At 50.5% G+C, this 12,368-nt stretch overlaps 1 protein-coding gene across 7 annotated transcripts in view; it reads right to left on the reverse strand.

Annotated features, from left to right (window-relative positions):
* The window catches only part of MSI2 (musashi RNA binding protein 2), a 197,144-nt gene that overhangs the window by 29,297 nt on the left and 155,479 nt on the right, over nucleotides 1–12,368 (reverse strand). For 6 of the 7 annotated variants that reach the window (XM_063402914.1, XM_063402913.1, XM_063402911.1 and 3 more), the window contains exons 9-10: nucleotides 11,674–11,788; nucleotides 5,905–5,979 (exon numbers count right to left, since the gene is read on the reverse strand). In XM_063402914.1, the coding sequence (XP_063258984.1) occupies nucleotides 5,905–5,979; nucleotides 11,674–11,788 (190 nt within the window). Of the gene's footprint in view, nucleotides 1–896; nucleotides 2,600–5,904; nucleotides 5,980–11,673; nucleotides 11,789–12,368 lie in introns of those variants that run through there. The other variant, XM_063402915.1, reaches the window with a different exon arrangement.

The raw sequence follows: 12,368 nt of genomic DNA on the forward strand, positions 1-12,368 counted from the left end.
GGGAATGTGTCTTGGGGTCAGTGCAGCACCACAACCCCAGGCTGGTGTTTTACACCACTGCACACGGGACAGAGGGAATGTTGCTTTTTGGGATGCTGCATCCACATCCTTTTCCATCCCCACTGCAGTCCCCTTCAAGGTTACCAACCAAGGGGGAACCTGTGCAGCAGGAGCTGCATCAAGGTGTCCTAAACCCCAGACACAGCAACCTCCTTCCCTCTCCTCCTCCTCCTCTCAAGACACCATGACAAAGAAGCTTTAAGCATAACATAATGATTGCCCTTATCTTTGGCACCAGCTCCTTCTCCTCACCTGGAAAAATCCTGTTTTCTAGTTGTTACCTCCTAGGCCAGCACCACACTTAGCTCTACACAGGATACCTCCCTGCCCAGCCCTGATGGGTGAACACCGTGGGACTGGCATCAGGAAAGAAACTGAATTAAGCTCAACAGAAAGTTGGTTTAAATGCTCTTATAATAACAAACCTCATCAGTTTGAGACTTTGAACCATCTTGTGCTGCATTTCCACTGCCCCAGGCACTGCAGGAGCATGACCCAAGGCTGAGCTCATGGCATTGCAGCACCAGTATTAATAAGCAAATATATTTCCCTGAGCTCTCCAAAGTTTGTGAAAATATTTGTTTTTCTCACCTCTCACCATATACAAAGGTTTTAATAAGCTTTAACAAACATACAAGCAAACAAACCCTTAATTAAAATAAATAATTTAAATTTCTAACCTGAAGGCTTCTATGAAACTTTGACAATCCCCAAACGCTTAGGTGATGATAGGAGAAAATATAACTGGGATAAAGACAGTGCAGGAACATCCCACCACAGTGGTGGAGGACCAGAGGGGATGCTGCAATTTCCTCTCCCACCAGTTACGAGTGCATTTTGTCTTTTTTTGGGTGTAATTTCTGCTGTAAGCACAGCTCACAAGTAACTGTTCCTCTGCAGGTTCTTCAAACAGTGGGTCACACGCTCTGAGTGATGGTTGTTTTATTCTTTTATTCAACTGTCATTGGTACTGGTTATTTGGGGCGTCCAAACCAAAATATTAAAATTGCAAGCTAAGAGAGCAGCAACACAGCAGATCCGTTGTAAACAATTTATTATTATTTTCTACCTCAGTTACTTACAAGAAAAAAGTCATAAAAAAGAAAAAAAAAAAAAAAAAAAGAAAAAAAGAAAAAAAAGAAAAGCACAGATGGACTATTTACAAAAAATGAGAAAATTCACAATAGCTGAAATGTTTGCAAATCATGCACACTAAGACAAGTTCACAAAAGCAAAGCAATTCATAGCAAAAAACCCCAAACAAAATAATAAGAAGCCATACAGATTAAAAAAAGCTATTGCCTGCAGAAAAGTCTAAAGAAAACTACCCAAGTATTACATCAAGCATCTTTAATGAAATGAACAGCACAGCCATGGATTGTAGAGCCTTTGACACCAACATTTTAAACAAGTGGATTAACAAACATTAAAATGCATTACAGTTCTACTGTAAGCATGCAACGTACTTCTCACAAACTTATCCAATGGGTAGCAACAACAGCAGAATTGAACCAGAACGTGTTTTCTACCCAAAAACCAGAATCTGGTCTTGTTAAAGCCAGTGATGGAGGTTTGCAGCTCTCCTGCCATTTGGGGAGATGAAGAGGCGCAATGTGATGCAGCTTAAGCAGGAAAAGCTTGGCCAGAATTTAGGAAATTTGCTCATGGTTTGCAAGCAAAGTTTGGAAGGAGAAGCAGCTGCAGGGAGTGTGCAGGACCATCACTGGTCAGAGTTGGGATCAAAGAATCAGAGAAACCCAGAATGGTTTGAGTTGGAAGGGACCTTAAAGCCCATCCAGTGCCACCCCTGCCATGGCAGGGACACCTTCCACTGTCCCAGGGTGCCCCAAGCCCCAGGGGCTCTGGGAGTGGGGCAGGAATTGCTGTGGGGGCAGCAGCTGCCTGAGCCCCTCTCTTGGTGGCACCTTGCCACAGCCCTTGTGTGGCAGTGACAGCTCCCAAAGAGCCCCCGGGGCAGAGGGGAGGGCGTGGGACACGTGTGGGGCTGTGACACCGCGGGTGACACCGCGGGTGACAGGGGACGCCCCTCTGGCCCCACCCTGCAGGGCATTTGTGCCACTGCTGGACATCACCACAGCGCCAGTCACTCTCCTTGGGGCTGTCTGTGAGACCAAATCAACCCAATCACCCTTCCTGCTTCACTGATAAAACGATTTCTAAAAAGTTTGTGAGAAGTCATGCCTTCGGAACGCCCCTGACCCCGTCCTTGTGAGTTACATTCCAAGTGGGCATTAAAAACTCATAACAAAGCAGAGGAAAAAAAATCAAAATAAAAAAAAAGCAAACTCAAAGCAGTGAGGATATGGAGCCTTTAAAAAAATAAAAATAAAATAAAAAGTCCAGTCAATCAAACCAGCCAGTAAGAGCAGCAATTTTTCAGTGGACATTGATATTAAACATGGACCACCCAGGCTTTCTCTGTCTCTCTCATTAGCACTGTAGTAAACCCCGATTAATTTGTTATGCATCTTTAAGAACTAGTTGATAAAAATTATGTCTTGTGAAATCGGCAAATAGTCTGCAAAGTGAAATAAGAACAGAAATTAATAGATTAAACTGAAAAGATAAGTCCCAGAAATAAAAAAAATTAAAAAAAAAAGAAGAGACACAGAAAGGGAGTGATTGCAATTAAAATAAAAAGAAGAGGCAATGTACTGCACGAGGAAGGGCTGGGAGGAATAAGGGGATGGGAGGAGACAGAGCAGTCACCAAGGGGTTGTGTGTCTTGCCCCTGGAGCCAGGGGCTGTCCCATGCCACAGGAGATGTGGGAGAGGATGTGGGAGAGGACGTGGGACAGCCCCTGAGGGGACACAAGGGAATGGGAATGCAAATAGGTGGGTCCTGGCATTTGTACCTCATTCACTTGGACAACAGGAAAAACCATCGGGACAGTTCAATCAGAAGGGAACTCCTTTTCCTGGCTTTCATTTACTGAAATAGCAACTGGGCAGCACAGCCTGGGCAGGGACAGTGCCTGTGACAGCCCTGGGGGTGAGCCCAGCCCGGCCAGGATGGAGCACGGGCAGGAGGACAGGAGTGTGCTGTGCCAAACACTGCACGGCTGCTGAGACTGCACCTTCTCCTGTGTGTGAGGGTCAGCACCAGTGCATGGGGGCACAGGGGAGGCTCTCCTGTGTGTGAGGATCAGCACCAGTGCATGGGGGCACAGGGGAGGCTCTCCTGTGTGTGAGGATCAGCACCAGTGCATGGGGGGCACAGGGGAGGCTCTCCTGTGTGTGAGGATCAGCACCAGTGCATGGGGGGCACAGGGGAGGCTCTCCTGTGTGTGAGGATCAGCACCAGTGCATGGGGGGCACAGGGGAGGCTCTCCTGTGTGTGAGGGTCAGCACCAGTGCACGGGGGGCACAGGGGAGGCTCTCCTGTGTGTGAGGGTCAGCACCAGTGCATGGGGGCACAGGGGAGGCTCTCCTGTGTGTGAGGGTCAGCACCAGTGCATGGGGGGCACAGGGGAGGCTCTCCTGTGTGTGAGGGTCAGCACCAGTGCACGGGGGGCACAGGGGAGGCTCTCCTGTGTGTGAGGGTCAGCACCAGTGCACGGGGGGCACAGGGGAGGCTCTCCTGTGTGTGAGGATCAGCACCAGTGCATGGGAGGCAGCTCCCAGAGCCGGGGTGCTCCTGCACAGACAGCCAAGCACCTCTCCCTCCAAATGACAACGCTCACATTTTTAACCTGACAACTCACTCCTGCCCTCTCCTGCCAGGCTCCCTGGTGCCAAGCCGTGCCCTGTGGCACTGGGCTCTCTGCCCCAAGCCCATCCTGCTGCCGGACCATTCCTCACGCCGTGCCTCTGGCCAGGGCGCTCCTCACCCGAGAAACTCCCAATAACTCTGGAAAGCTTCTGATTGTTGCTAAGGAGTAAGAGATCCGAGCAGGAGGGGAGCAGGGCAGAGCTTTGGGGCAGGGGAACTCAACAAGGTGAGACAGGACCTTGAGCATCTCCTGGCACTGCCTGGCTCCCCTGGGCCCCACAGCTTTCTGATGGGGACAATCCACCTGGAGTTTTTTTTCCATATTCAATCTCTGCAGGAGACTGAAAACAACCAGGCAATAACTGGAAGTCCTGCTTTGATAAAAACAGGCCCTTAATAAAAATACATCTAAGGAGGGGTCGAGTCAAAGGGTGCCTTTGCTGTCAGTGAGCAAACACGTTCGCTTTAGACATGTTTGTAATTAAACTCATCTGAGCTCTGCCGATTTCTGTCATTAAACCTATCAGAGGTGTCTCTCCTTCAATGCCTTCCTATGAATCAGCTGGTACACGGAATTGTGAGGAGTCAGAGCGTGAGACAACACACAAACACCTGCTGAAGCCTCCTCCTCACCTCCAGCTCCCGGCTGCAACCCTGCAGACCGGACTGCACCGCTGGTTCCAGCAGAACCAGAGCCGGTGTCACCTGCCCTGGGTGCCTTGTCCCCACCAGCACCGTCACTGCAGCAGCTCTGCTGCCTGCCTGACACCCCAGTTGTTTCAGACCTGGCCTGGTCCAGGTGGGAAAATGTATCAGGGGTGGGAAGAGGTGGCTCAGCTTTCTGAAGAGCCCTGGCATTTGTGAATTCAAATGAACAAACCCTCACAGCGCTGCTCCCCTCGGTGTTATCAGTCCTGCAAAAACCAGCTGCAGAATAACCCCATCACAGGACACTGCTTATCCTACAGATGACAACAATCCCTATTCTTCCAAAGCAGGGTCTCATCTGAATGACCCAGGGCTGCACACAAGGCTCCAGGCTTGCCCCAGTGTGCTGCAGGGGTAGCCAGGCACTGTCCACATCCTCACCCATCCTAGAGAACCTTCCTGCAAGGCGCTGCTTTTCCTCCTGCCCTGGCTCACTGCAGGGGGGTCACTGGGTGTCCCTGTCACCCCCAGCTCCCACCCCTGCGCTGTGAGCCCTGAGGAGCACACGACCCTTGTGAGGAGGCTGCTCAGGAGTTCAGGGATGGTAAGGAATTCTCCTGACCATGGTGGCCGGGTGGGGCTTCAGCCACAAACAGAGCAAAGCCACTGCTATGCTTGCTGCAGCTGCTTGGGCAAACCCTGGGCTGAAAGGGAACTCTGTGCCCTGTGTGGTGCCAGTCCCACTGTGGGCTGTGCTGGAAAGGGCAGAGCTTTGGGACAGGCTTTGCTGGCTGCCCCAGCCCTGGGAGTGCTCAGGGCCAGGCTGGACAGGGCTCTCAGCAGCAGAAGGGGTTTGACCTTTGAAGGTCCCTTCCAGCCCAAACCCTTCCATCCTGTGGTTCCACCACCTGATTCTCCCTGACCCGCCGAGCCCCCGGTGATGCCCACACCCACACGGGGCTCTGTGCTCCTGGCAGGGCACCCAGAGCCAGCTCTGCACAGAGCACGGGGGCTCTGCCCCACGGAGGGAGCGTCACTTACCACAGGCCAGCACGGGAGGGAGCGTGCGGGTCCCTGTGTGCCTGTGCGTGTCTGTGTGCAGCTCTACAGTATCTATGGAAGGAAAAACCCATCAAAGGGAGGCCAACAGCTCGCCAGTGATCTCTCTTGCTTTTATGTTTTCAATTTAAGAAGTTTGTTTTCAAATAACCAGTACCAATTTATACACTAGGAAAAATGTGTTGAAAATATGTCGCTATAAAGGTCTGTTTTAAAATAGTAGAAAAAACCAAAACAACAAACTGCTGTTGTGTGAGATGCTCCCTGCAGACTTGCCTGTCTCAGCTTGCAGCTATGGACTTAAAATAAAGGACCCCCCCCCCCCCCCCCCCAAAAAAAACCAAAAACAAAAAAAAGAAGGAAAGAGGGGAAGTGAAGCAAATCTGCAAATGAGATGTACATACCTGGGAACTGATAACTGTAACTTGGGGCAAATCCAGGATATCCTCGGCCATATGTTGCAACAAAATTCGGGTAACCTTGATCACAGAAATGTTAAGGAAAAAAAAAGAGAGAGAAGTTTGAGGATTAATGGAGGAGTTTTTCAAAGGTTTTTTTTTTTGGTTTGTTTTTTAACACAATGCACAATGACAGGGAGGATGGGTGAGACCTAATTTTACGGAAGGTATTAAAAAATCAGATTTATTCTGCTCATGCCAAACTGCAGAGAGGTTTCATCATTATCCTGAATAGAAACATCTCGAGCTGCCGGCGCTGGCCCGGCTCCGAGCAGGAGCCCTGTCACTCTGGTAATTAACATGCACTTTGGTGTCTGGAGCCCAAGGACTGTGCATACTTGTTAGCTGGAAGAGTAAATGCCAAATGCTAAGGCTAAACACATAACACGGGTTTGCTCTGACATTTGGAGAGCTTACAATGAATGTACTTTGCTTCAGAGCTATTGACAGTTGGAGATTAAGGTAGTAGTAATTCTTTATCCCGGGAGTGTGAAGGACAACAGTTAACACATCAAAGAGTTGGAGGCAGCAGCAGCAACGAGCCAGGGAGTCAAAGAGCTTTTAATTTTTCAGGAAAGTAAAAGGGAGCTGCACAAGGTGCTTCCAAAAGCCCCTTCTGAGGCAGAATAGCCGACCTCGGGCAGCTTTAGGAGGTTTATTAGGAAGGCACAAAGTGGCCCCTCTGCTGGCTTCACTCTGTGAATGTGCTGCATGTCCCACTGATCCCCTGTGTGTGGGCTGGCACCAGCCAGGGGTCACACACTGTGAGAACCCCCAGTCTTAACTTTTAACACAGCCATTCCCTCTGCTCGCACAGTTTGCTCTGACTCGGATGGACAATGTCCCAAGGTGTCCTGTACACTCAGGGGGCTTCCTAAAATTCTAATCTCACACTGATCCTCAACATTTCCTTGCTCAGTTTTCTTAAGAACAGGCACCACCCCACATTAAACTCTACAGAACGTCCCCACTGAGCCTCAGCGTCAGCCCAGGCCTCTCCAAACCAAGAAAGCATCAGGAAAAGTTTCCTCCTGCTGTCTGAAGTCAGTGGGAACCTCGGCAGCAGCTGGGCTGGAGCCCGAGAATGCGCTCAGCAGGCGAATGGCTCTTCTGGGGGGCTCCTATCTCTGCTTTTATTTATCCTTTAATACACTCATCCATCACCCGGCTATTTTCCTGCTGCAGCAAGTCCCTCCATTTCCGATCAGATTTATACATACATGCAGTGTACTATTAATCATAATCTAAAACTGGAAGATAAAAATGCTTGGATGAATTCTGATTATGGGATTAAGCAGTGGCAGGCGAAGGCAGCCCCGCGCTGCCCGGGCAGCACGCGGTGCTCAGCGATATGTACACACTGCTTAGCCCTCCTTTCACAGCTCAACAGCTGGATTCCTGTAGAAATTAATCACCTCTGTCATTAAATCAGATCTTTCAGAGTTAAGCTTTACAAACCTTTTTTCCTTCCTTTTTTTTTTTTAACAACACTATTGATAAATGGATTGTTTGCTAAGTAAGTAGCGCCATTAACACCACTGAAAAATCGCTCTGCGGTGCCCGACTGCAGCCCCTCTCTCCTTGCCAAGAGGAAGAATCAGTTCACTCTGATTCAGACAGTTCTGAAGCAGATCTGTCAGGGCACAGGGACTGAGGTGCTGGGCAGCACTGAGCTCTGCAGGTGTGGTACCTGTGGCCCAGCCAGGTCAGCACGGTGGGGATGGCAGCTGCCCACAGTGCTTTGGATGCCACCTCCTCTGCTGCCTGCCCTGGAATGGTGCTGGCCCTGACCCCAGGGCAGCCCTGCTGTCCCTGGCCAAACCTGGCTGTGCCTCACAGTCACAGCACCAGCCAAGCTGCCCGGGGGCTCTGCTGGCACCAGCAGCACTCAGCGCTCTCAAAGTCAGGCAGATGAAATCATAAATTTATAATACAACATTACTTCAATTTTCCTCTTCATTTACTGCTGCAGTACCCAGCTCTGCTCTAATGACTCGAAGCCTGATCCTCGTGGGGACATTGCCTGGCTGAATATCAATGGTGTTTAACACCACGCCCACGTGGATGCCTCATCAGGGCAAATGATGGCCATGCTGAGCTACCCAACATTCCCATCAGGTGCCATCCTCATCCTGCACTGGGCACCCAGAAGCTGATTTGCCTTGGCAGTCCTGGGGAGTCACCAATCCCTTGTAAGTAAACCAAAAATCCAAGTTTTGACTGGATCACCTCCTTCCAACCTTCTCCTGTCCATGGAAGCAGAACTCAAACCATCAGGCAAACCACTTTCACACCACTGCTTCTACCCAGCTCCTGTCCAGGCCGTGTCTCTTCATTTTAAGATTTGTTAATGGGGTGGACAAAAGCTCATGGTCAATATGTGGGAACGCTGAGCACACAGGAGCCAAGGGACCTGTGCAAAATTAGTTCAAATGCTCCAGAAAATGCAAGGAAGCTGTTGTCTCCAAATGTTGCTCTGAGCTGCAGCTGCTACTCCATTGAACAGTGTCTGGTGGAAAAAGGAATGACTTTCTTTGAAGGGCACAAGCTTCCTCTGTGCATGAGCTCAGCCTACCTAGACTGGGTGTGTGCAGGAACACAGAGCCCTGCCAGAGACCTTCCCAAATCCATGCCCACCAAACAAGCTCTGGGTGTGAGGCTGGGGGCTGAGTTCTTCCATCTCTGGAGGGGTTTGCAAGCTAAAAGGAGCCCAGTTTTAACATTAAACACCAGGATGATGCCCATCACCAGGAGAAAGGAGTGCTGCAAGCCCCAGCTCAAGGCAGGCAGTGCAGGGTCACCTCCAGAGCTCTGTGGCACCATTGTGGGGACTGCAGTGTCCCAGACACAGAGAGCAGCTTCAGATGGGAGGGGAGACAGAAACCATCTCCTCTTAATGTTGCTCCTCTGTCACTCTGTTCTTGACAAGTTTGCAGGCACAGGAAGCTTTGGGGCAGTGCTGTGACACCCACACGCCCTCGGGTGACAGGGCTCCTGCTCTGCACACCAGGGCCACGTGCCAGTGTGAGGCTCCAGGCACAGAGAGAGTTTCCTGGTCACCAAATTGCTCCCAGACACAGAGGGAGGCACACAGGGCCTGTTCCTGAGGATCCAAGGGGCTGGGGAGCAGCTCTTCCTGCTGCCTGGGCTGATGGAGATCAGTGGAACTGAATCTGCTCCACTCTTTATGCAGAGAGGCTCATTAGAGCTCCTGCTCTCCCTGAGACCAGCGTGTCCCACCAGCAGCCCGAGCCCCAGACAGCCCAGCAGCCGTCCTGGCAGAGGGCTCAGCCTGCCCGCGCCCTCAGAGTCAAAAAATCCTTTCAGAACACTTTAATTTTGCTCCAATCAACCAAATCATCGCAGAAGCGGCTGCCTGCGCACCTTTAGACCCTGGCTGCTGCAGCTCCTCGGGGAGGCTGTGATTAATGAAAAAGACCAACTTCCTTAATAGCTTTGGAGGGAGTCGCTCCCCGCTCCTTCCTTTGGGTTGTCTCGCGTGTTCGTTCCTCCGACTCCCTCCTCTGCCCATGAACAGCAGCTGGAGAAGGTGACCTTGAGCAAGGGCTTCTGGAAACAGGTACAAAAATCTCCCAGTCCAGCTCTGGTTCAGTCCAGTTGGGCACGGAACAGAAGACACAGGGCAGACCTGACCTGGCCTGGCCTTGTGAGAGCCCATGGAGCGCTCGGCAGCGATGGAGCTCTGTGTCTGATCATTTGATGGGTTAATTATGCCCCTCTTCCTGCAGGGACGGGCCCTGCAGCCTTTGAAACCCGGGGTTTCTGACGGCCATCCAGCAGCTCTGCTCTCCTGTGCTGCAATTTCCTTGTTTAGCACTTAATTATTTAACACAGTGCCACGGTAGCAAGCAGGAACTTGGAAGATGAAAAACCAGCTCGAGTGGATAATGAAGCATCTGGCCTTCAGCACAGATCAATCACTAAAGCTCAGCCAGTCCCTCAGTCTGAATGCAGGGAGGGCAGGGCAGGACTGGCTGCAGCTGCACTGGCCAGGGTGACCCAGGCCCCCACCTGCAGCAGGACCAGCAGGTCCAACAGGTGCCCAGCTCTGTGCAGCTCCACTCACTGAGGGATTCTTTCCCTCATTCTCACAGCCTGAGATGATCCTTTTCCAGAGAGACAGCCCCAGTGGGAACGGACTCACACCGCACCAGGGGCTGAATTGTCCCTTCAGGACCCTGGGGTGGCTCCAGCTCCACTCCCTCTGTGCCCAGCTGCAAGGCAAAGGGCTGAGGCCATTCGGTGGAGGATGATGGAACTTTCTGGGTTCCCAGGGTGACCTGGACTCCTCCTGCAGCCAGCAGGACAGGCCAGCACAGTGGCACTCAGACCTCCACACTCCAGCTCCCCACCCCAGCCTCGGGCAGCACAGGTGGAAAGAAGAGAAACAGCAGAAATCAAGTACATGGGCTCAGGCACGCTGAGAACACACAGGTAACGAAATCACGGACTGACTAGAGCAAGATAAATATTTTAAGCATAAAATGTGATTTCCAAACACTGTGGGGCAGGGTGGCAGTGGAGCATGGGGACAGCAAAACAGATGATCAGCTGAAATAACCCGATTACACCTCCCAGAAATGGATCGCTCCAGCCACACGAACACAAGTACTATTAATTCAGAGATAAAGCAAACATGGCAGGAAGTTTTTCCTATCAAATCAAGCAGTGCCTGGTGTCAGACACCTCGGTGTAACAGCCTGATCCTCGCAGGAACTGAGCCCTCTGACCTGACACCCACCCCAGGGGCTCTGGGGTCCCCCAGCATCTCAGCCAGCCCCCGAATCTGCTCAGCAGAGCCCGGGGCAACCCAGATTCCAAGGCTGGGCTTTGTGCTCGGTTTGTGGGATCATCTGAACCAGGACAGGGAAGTCAAAGCATCCTGACAGGGGACTCTGGCCTGGGAAAGGCTCATTGCTGCCCAGGGACATCTCCAGACTGCTCTCCCATTCCCACATGGACACACAAGGTGACAACTGAGAGGAAGTCCAGGGGTACAAAGGGAGTAGGAAGTTTAAAATATATGGTGTTATACAAAAAAACATTGGCAATGGATATTAGCAGCATTTTGGCTGAGGACAGAGTATCTGGGGTTGTCACATTATTTAGAAAGAATTATCTAGGCAGAAACAAATGAGAACCAATTATAACTAAATAGACCTTGTGCACAAATAGGAATTTGCCATTAAATATCATTTATCCCATTTAATTAGTATTTTCTGGACACAATACTCAGGACTAAAATACCATTCCATCTCCTTGAAACTTGTAATTATTGTTGTGACCTGTCCTGTTACGCATCCCCCCACTTCCTCCATCCATGCCATTTAAGAACCAGCAAGATTTTCAATTATCTGTGCTGAACTGTCAAAGCTACCTTTAAAAGAAGGGGAATAATGTGTGACTCAATTCCTCTAAAAAAGGGGAGAGATCATTTTTAGTCAGAATGAACACACTGCATCTTTCATCATTCTATTTTTGCGAGTAAGAGTAAAACAGGCTATTTAAAACATCCATTTAAATGCAAATTTTTTATATTCCAGGCTGGGGGGCTGGGGTGGGGGGAGTTAATCATTTACCACAGACAGGATTATTTTCTTCACTCCACCCCTGCTAAAGTTTCAGCCTGGCACCCACACGGGTGGCTGAAGGGTTTGGAAATGAGGGAGGCAGCAGTGGTGCTGTGGCACTTACCCAACATTCCCATCCCCAGCATGAACGCGTCCATGGTGTACGGCAGTCCACGTGCCCTTCCTCTCGTCCCTGGTGGAAACATCACTTCTTTAGGTTGTGCTTTCTTACATTCTACCTATTGAGCAGAAACATGTACAAATGAGATGCAAATGAATTCCATGTAAATGTCAAATGCAGAACTGATCTACTTAAGGGGGGGAGGGTTATTTTTAGCGTCTGCCTCCCCACACCTCCTCCCGCTCAAAGGTGAACTTCCAGAACAGCGTAACCAGATCTGAAAGAGCAAACGTGTGTGTCTTTAACCACCCACTGCAGCCCCCCAAAGATGACAGAAGTGCTGATTTAAGAAGTTCTGTGTTCCTGAAAGGGAACCTGGCACTTGTGGGAGTGGCATGAATGGAGGGAGGGCTCCAGCACGGCTCCACTGCAATCAATAACAGAGAACGACTCCCAGTGATCATTACAAAAAGCTCCCTTTAAAATAGGAATAAAGAATCAATATTTCTAGCCAGCAGAAAATTTCTGTAAACCCTATTAATAAAGGATCTGCATTCTTTCACTTTCAGTTACTCCTGCTGCCTTTGGAAGTTGCTCAAAGCCACTGGAAGCACGTGGCAACTCTACCAATGCCCTGTGAGACAGCAGCCCAGCCCTGCTGCCAGTGGGACAGCCAGGACCCCCAGGCAGCCTCTTTC

This window comes from Prinia subflava, chromosome 8, assembly GCF_021018805.1.
Source record: "Prinia subflava isolate CZ2003 ecotype Zambia chromosome 8, Cam_Psub_1.2, whole genome shotgun sequence".
Lineage (NCBI taxonomy): Eukaryota > Metazoa > Chordata > Aves > Passeriformes > Cisticolidae > Prinia > Prinia subflava.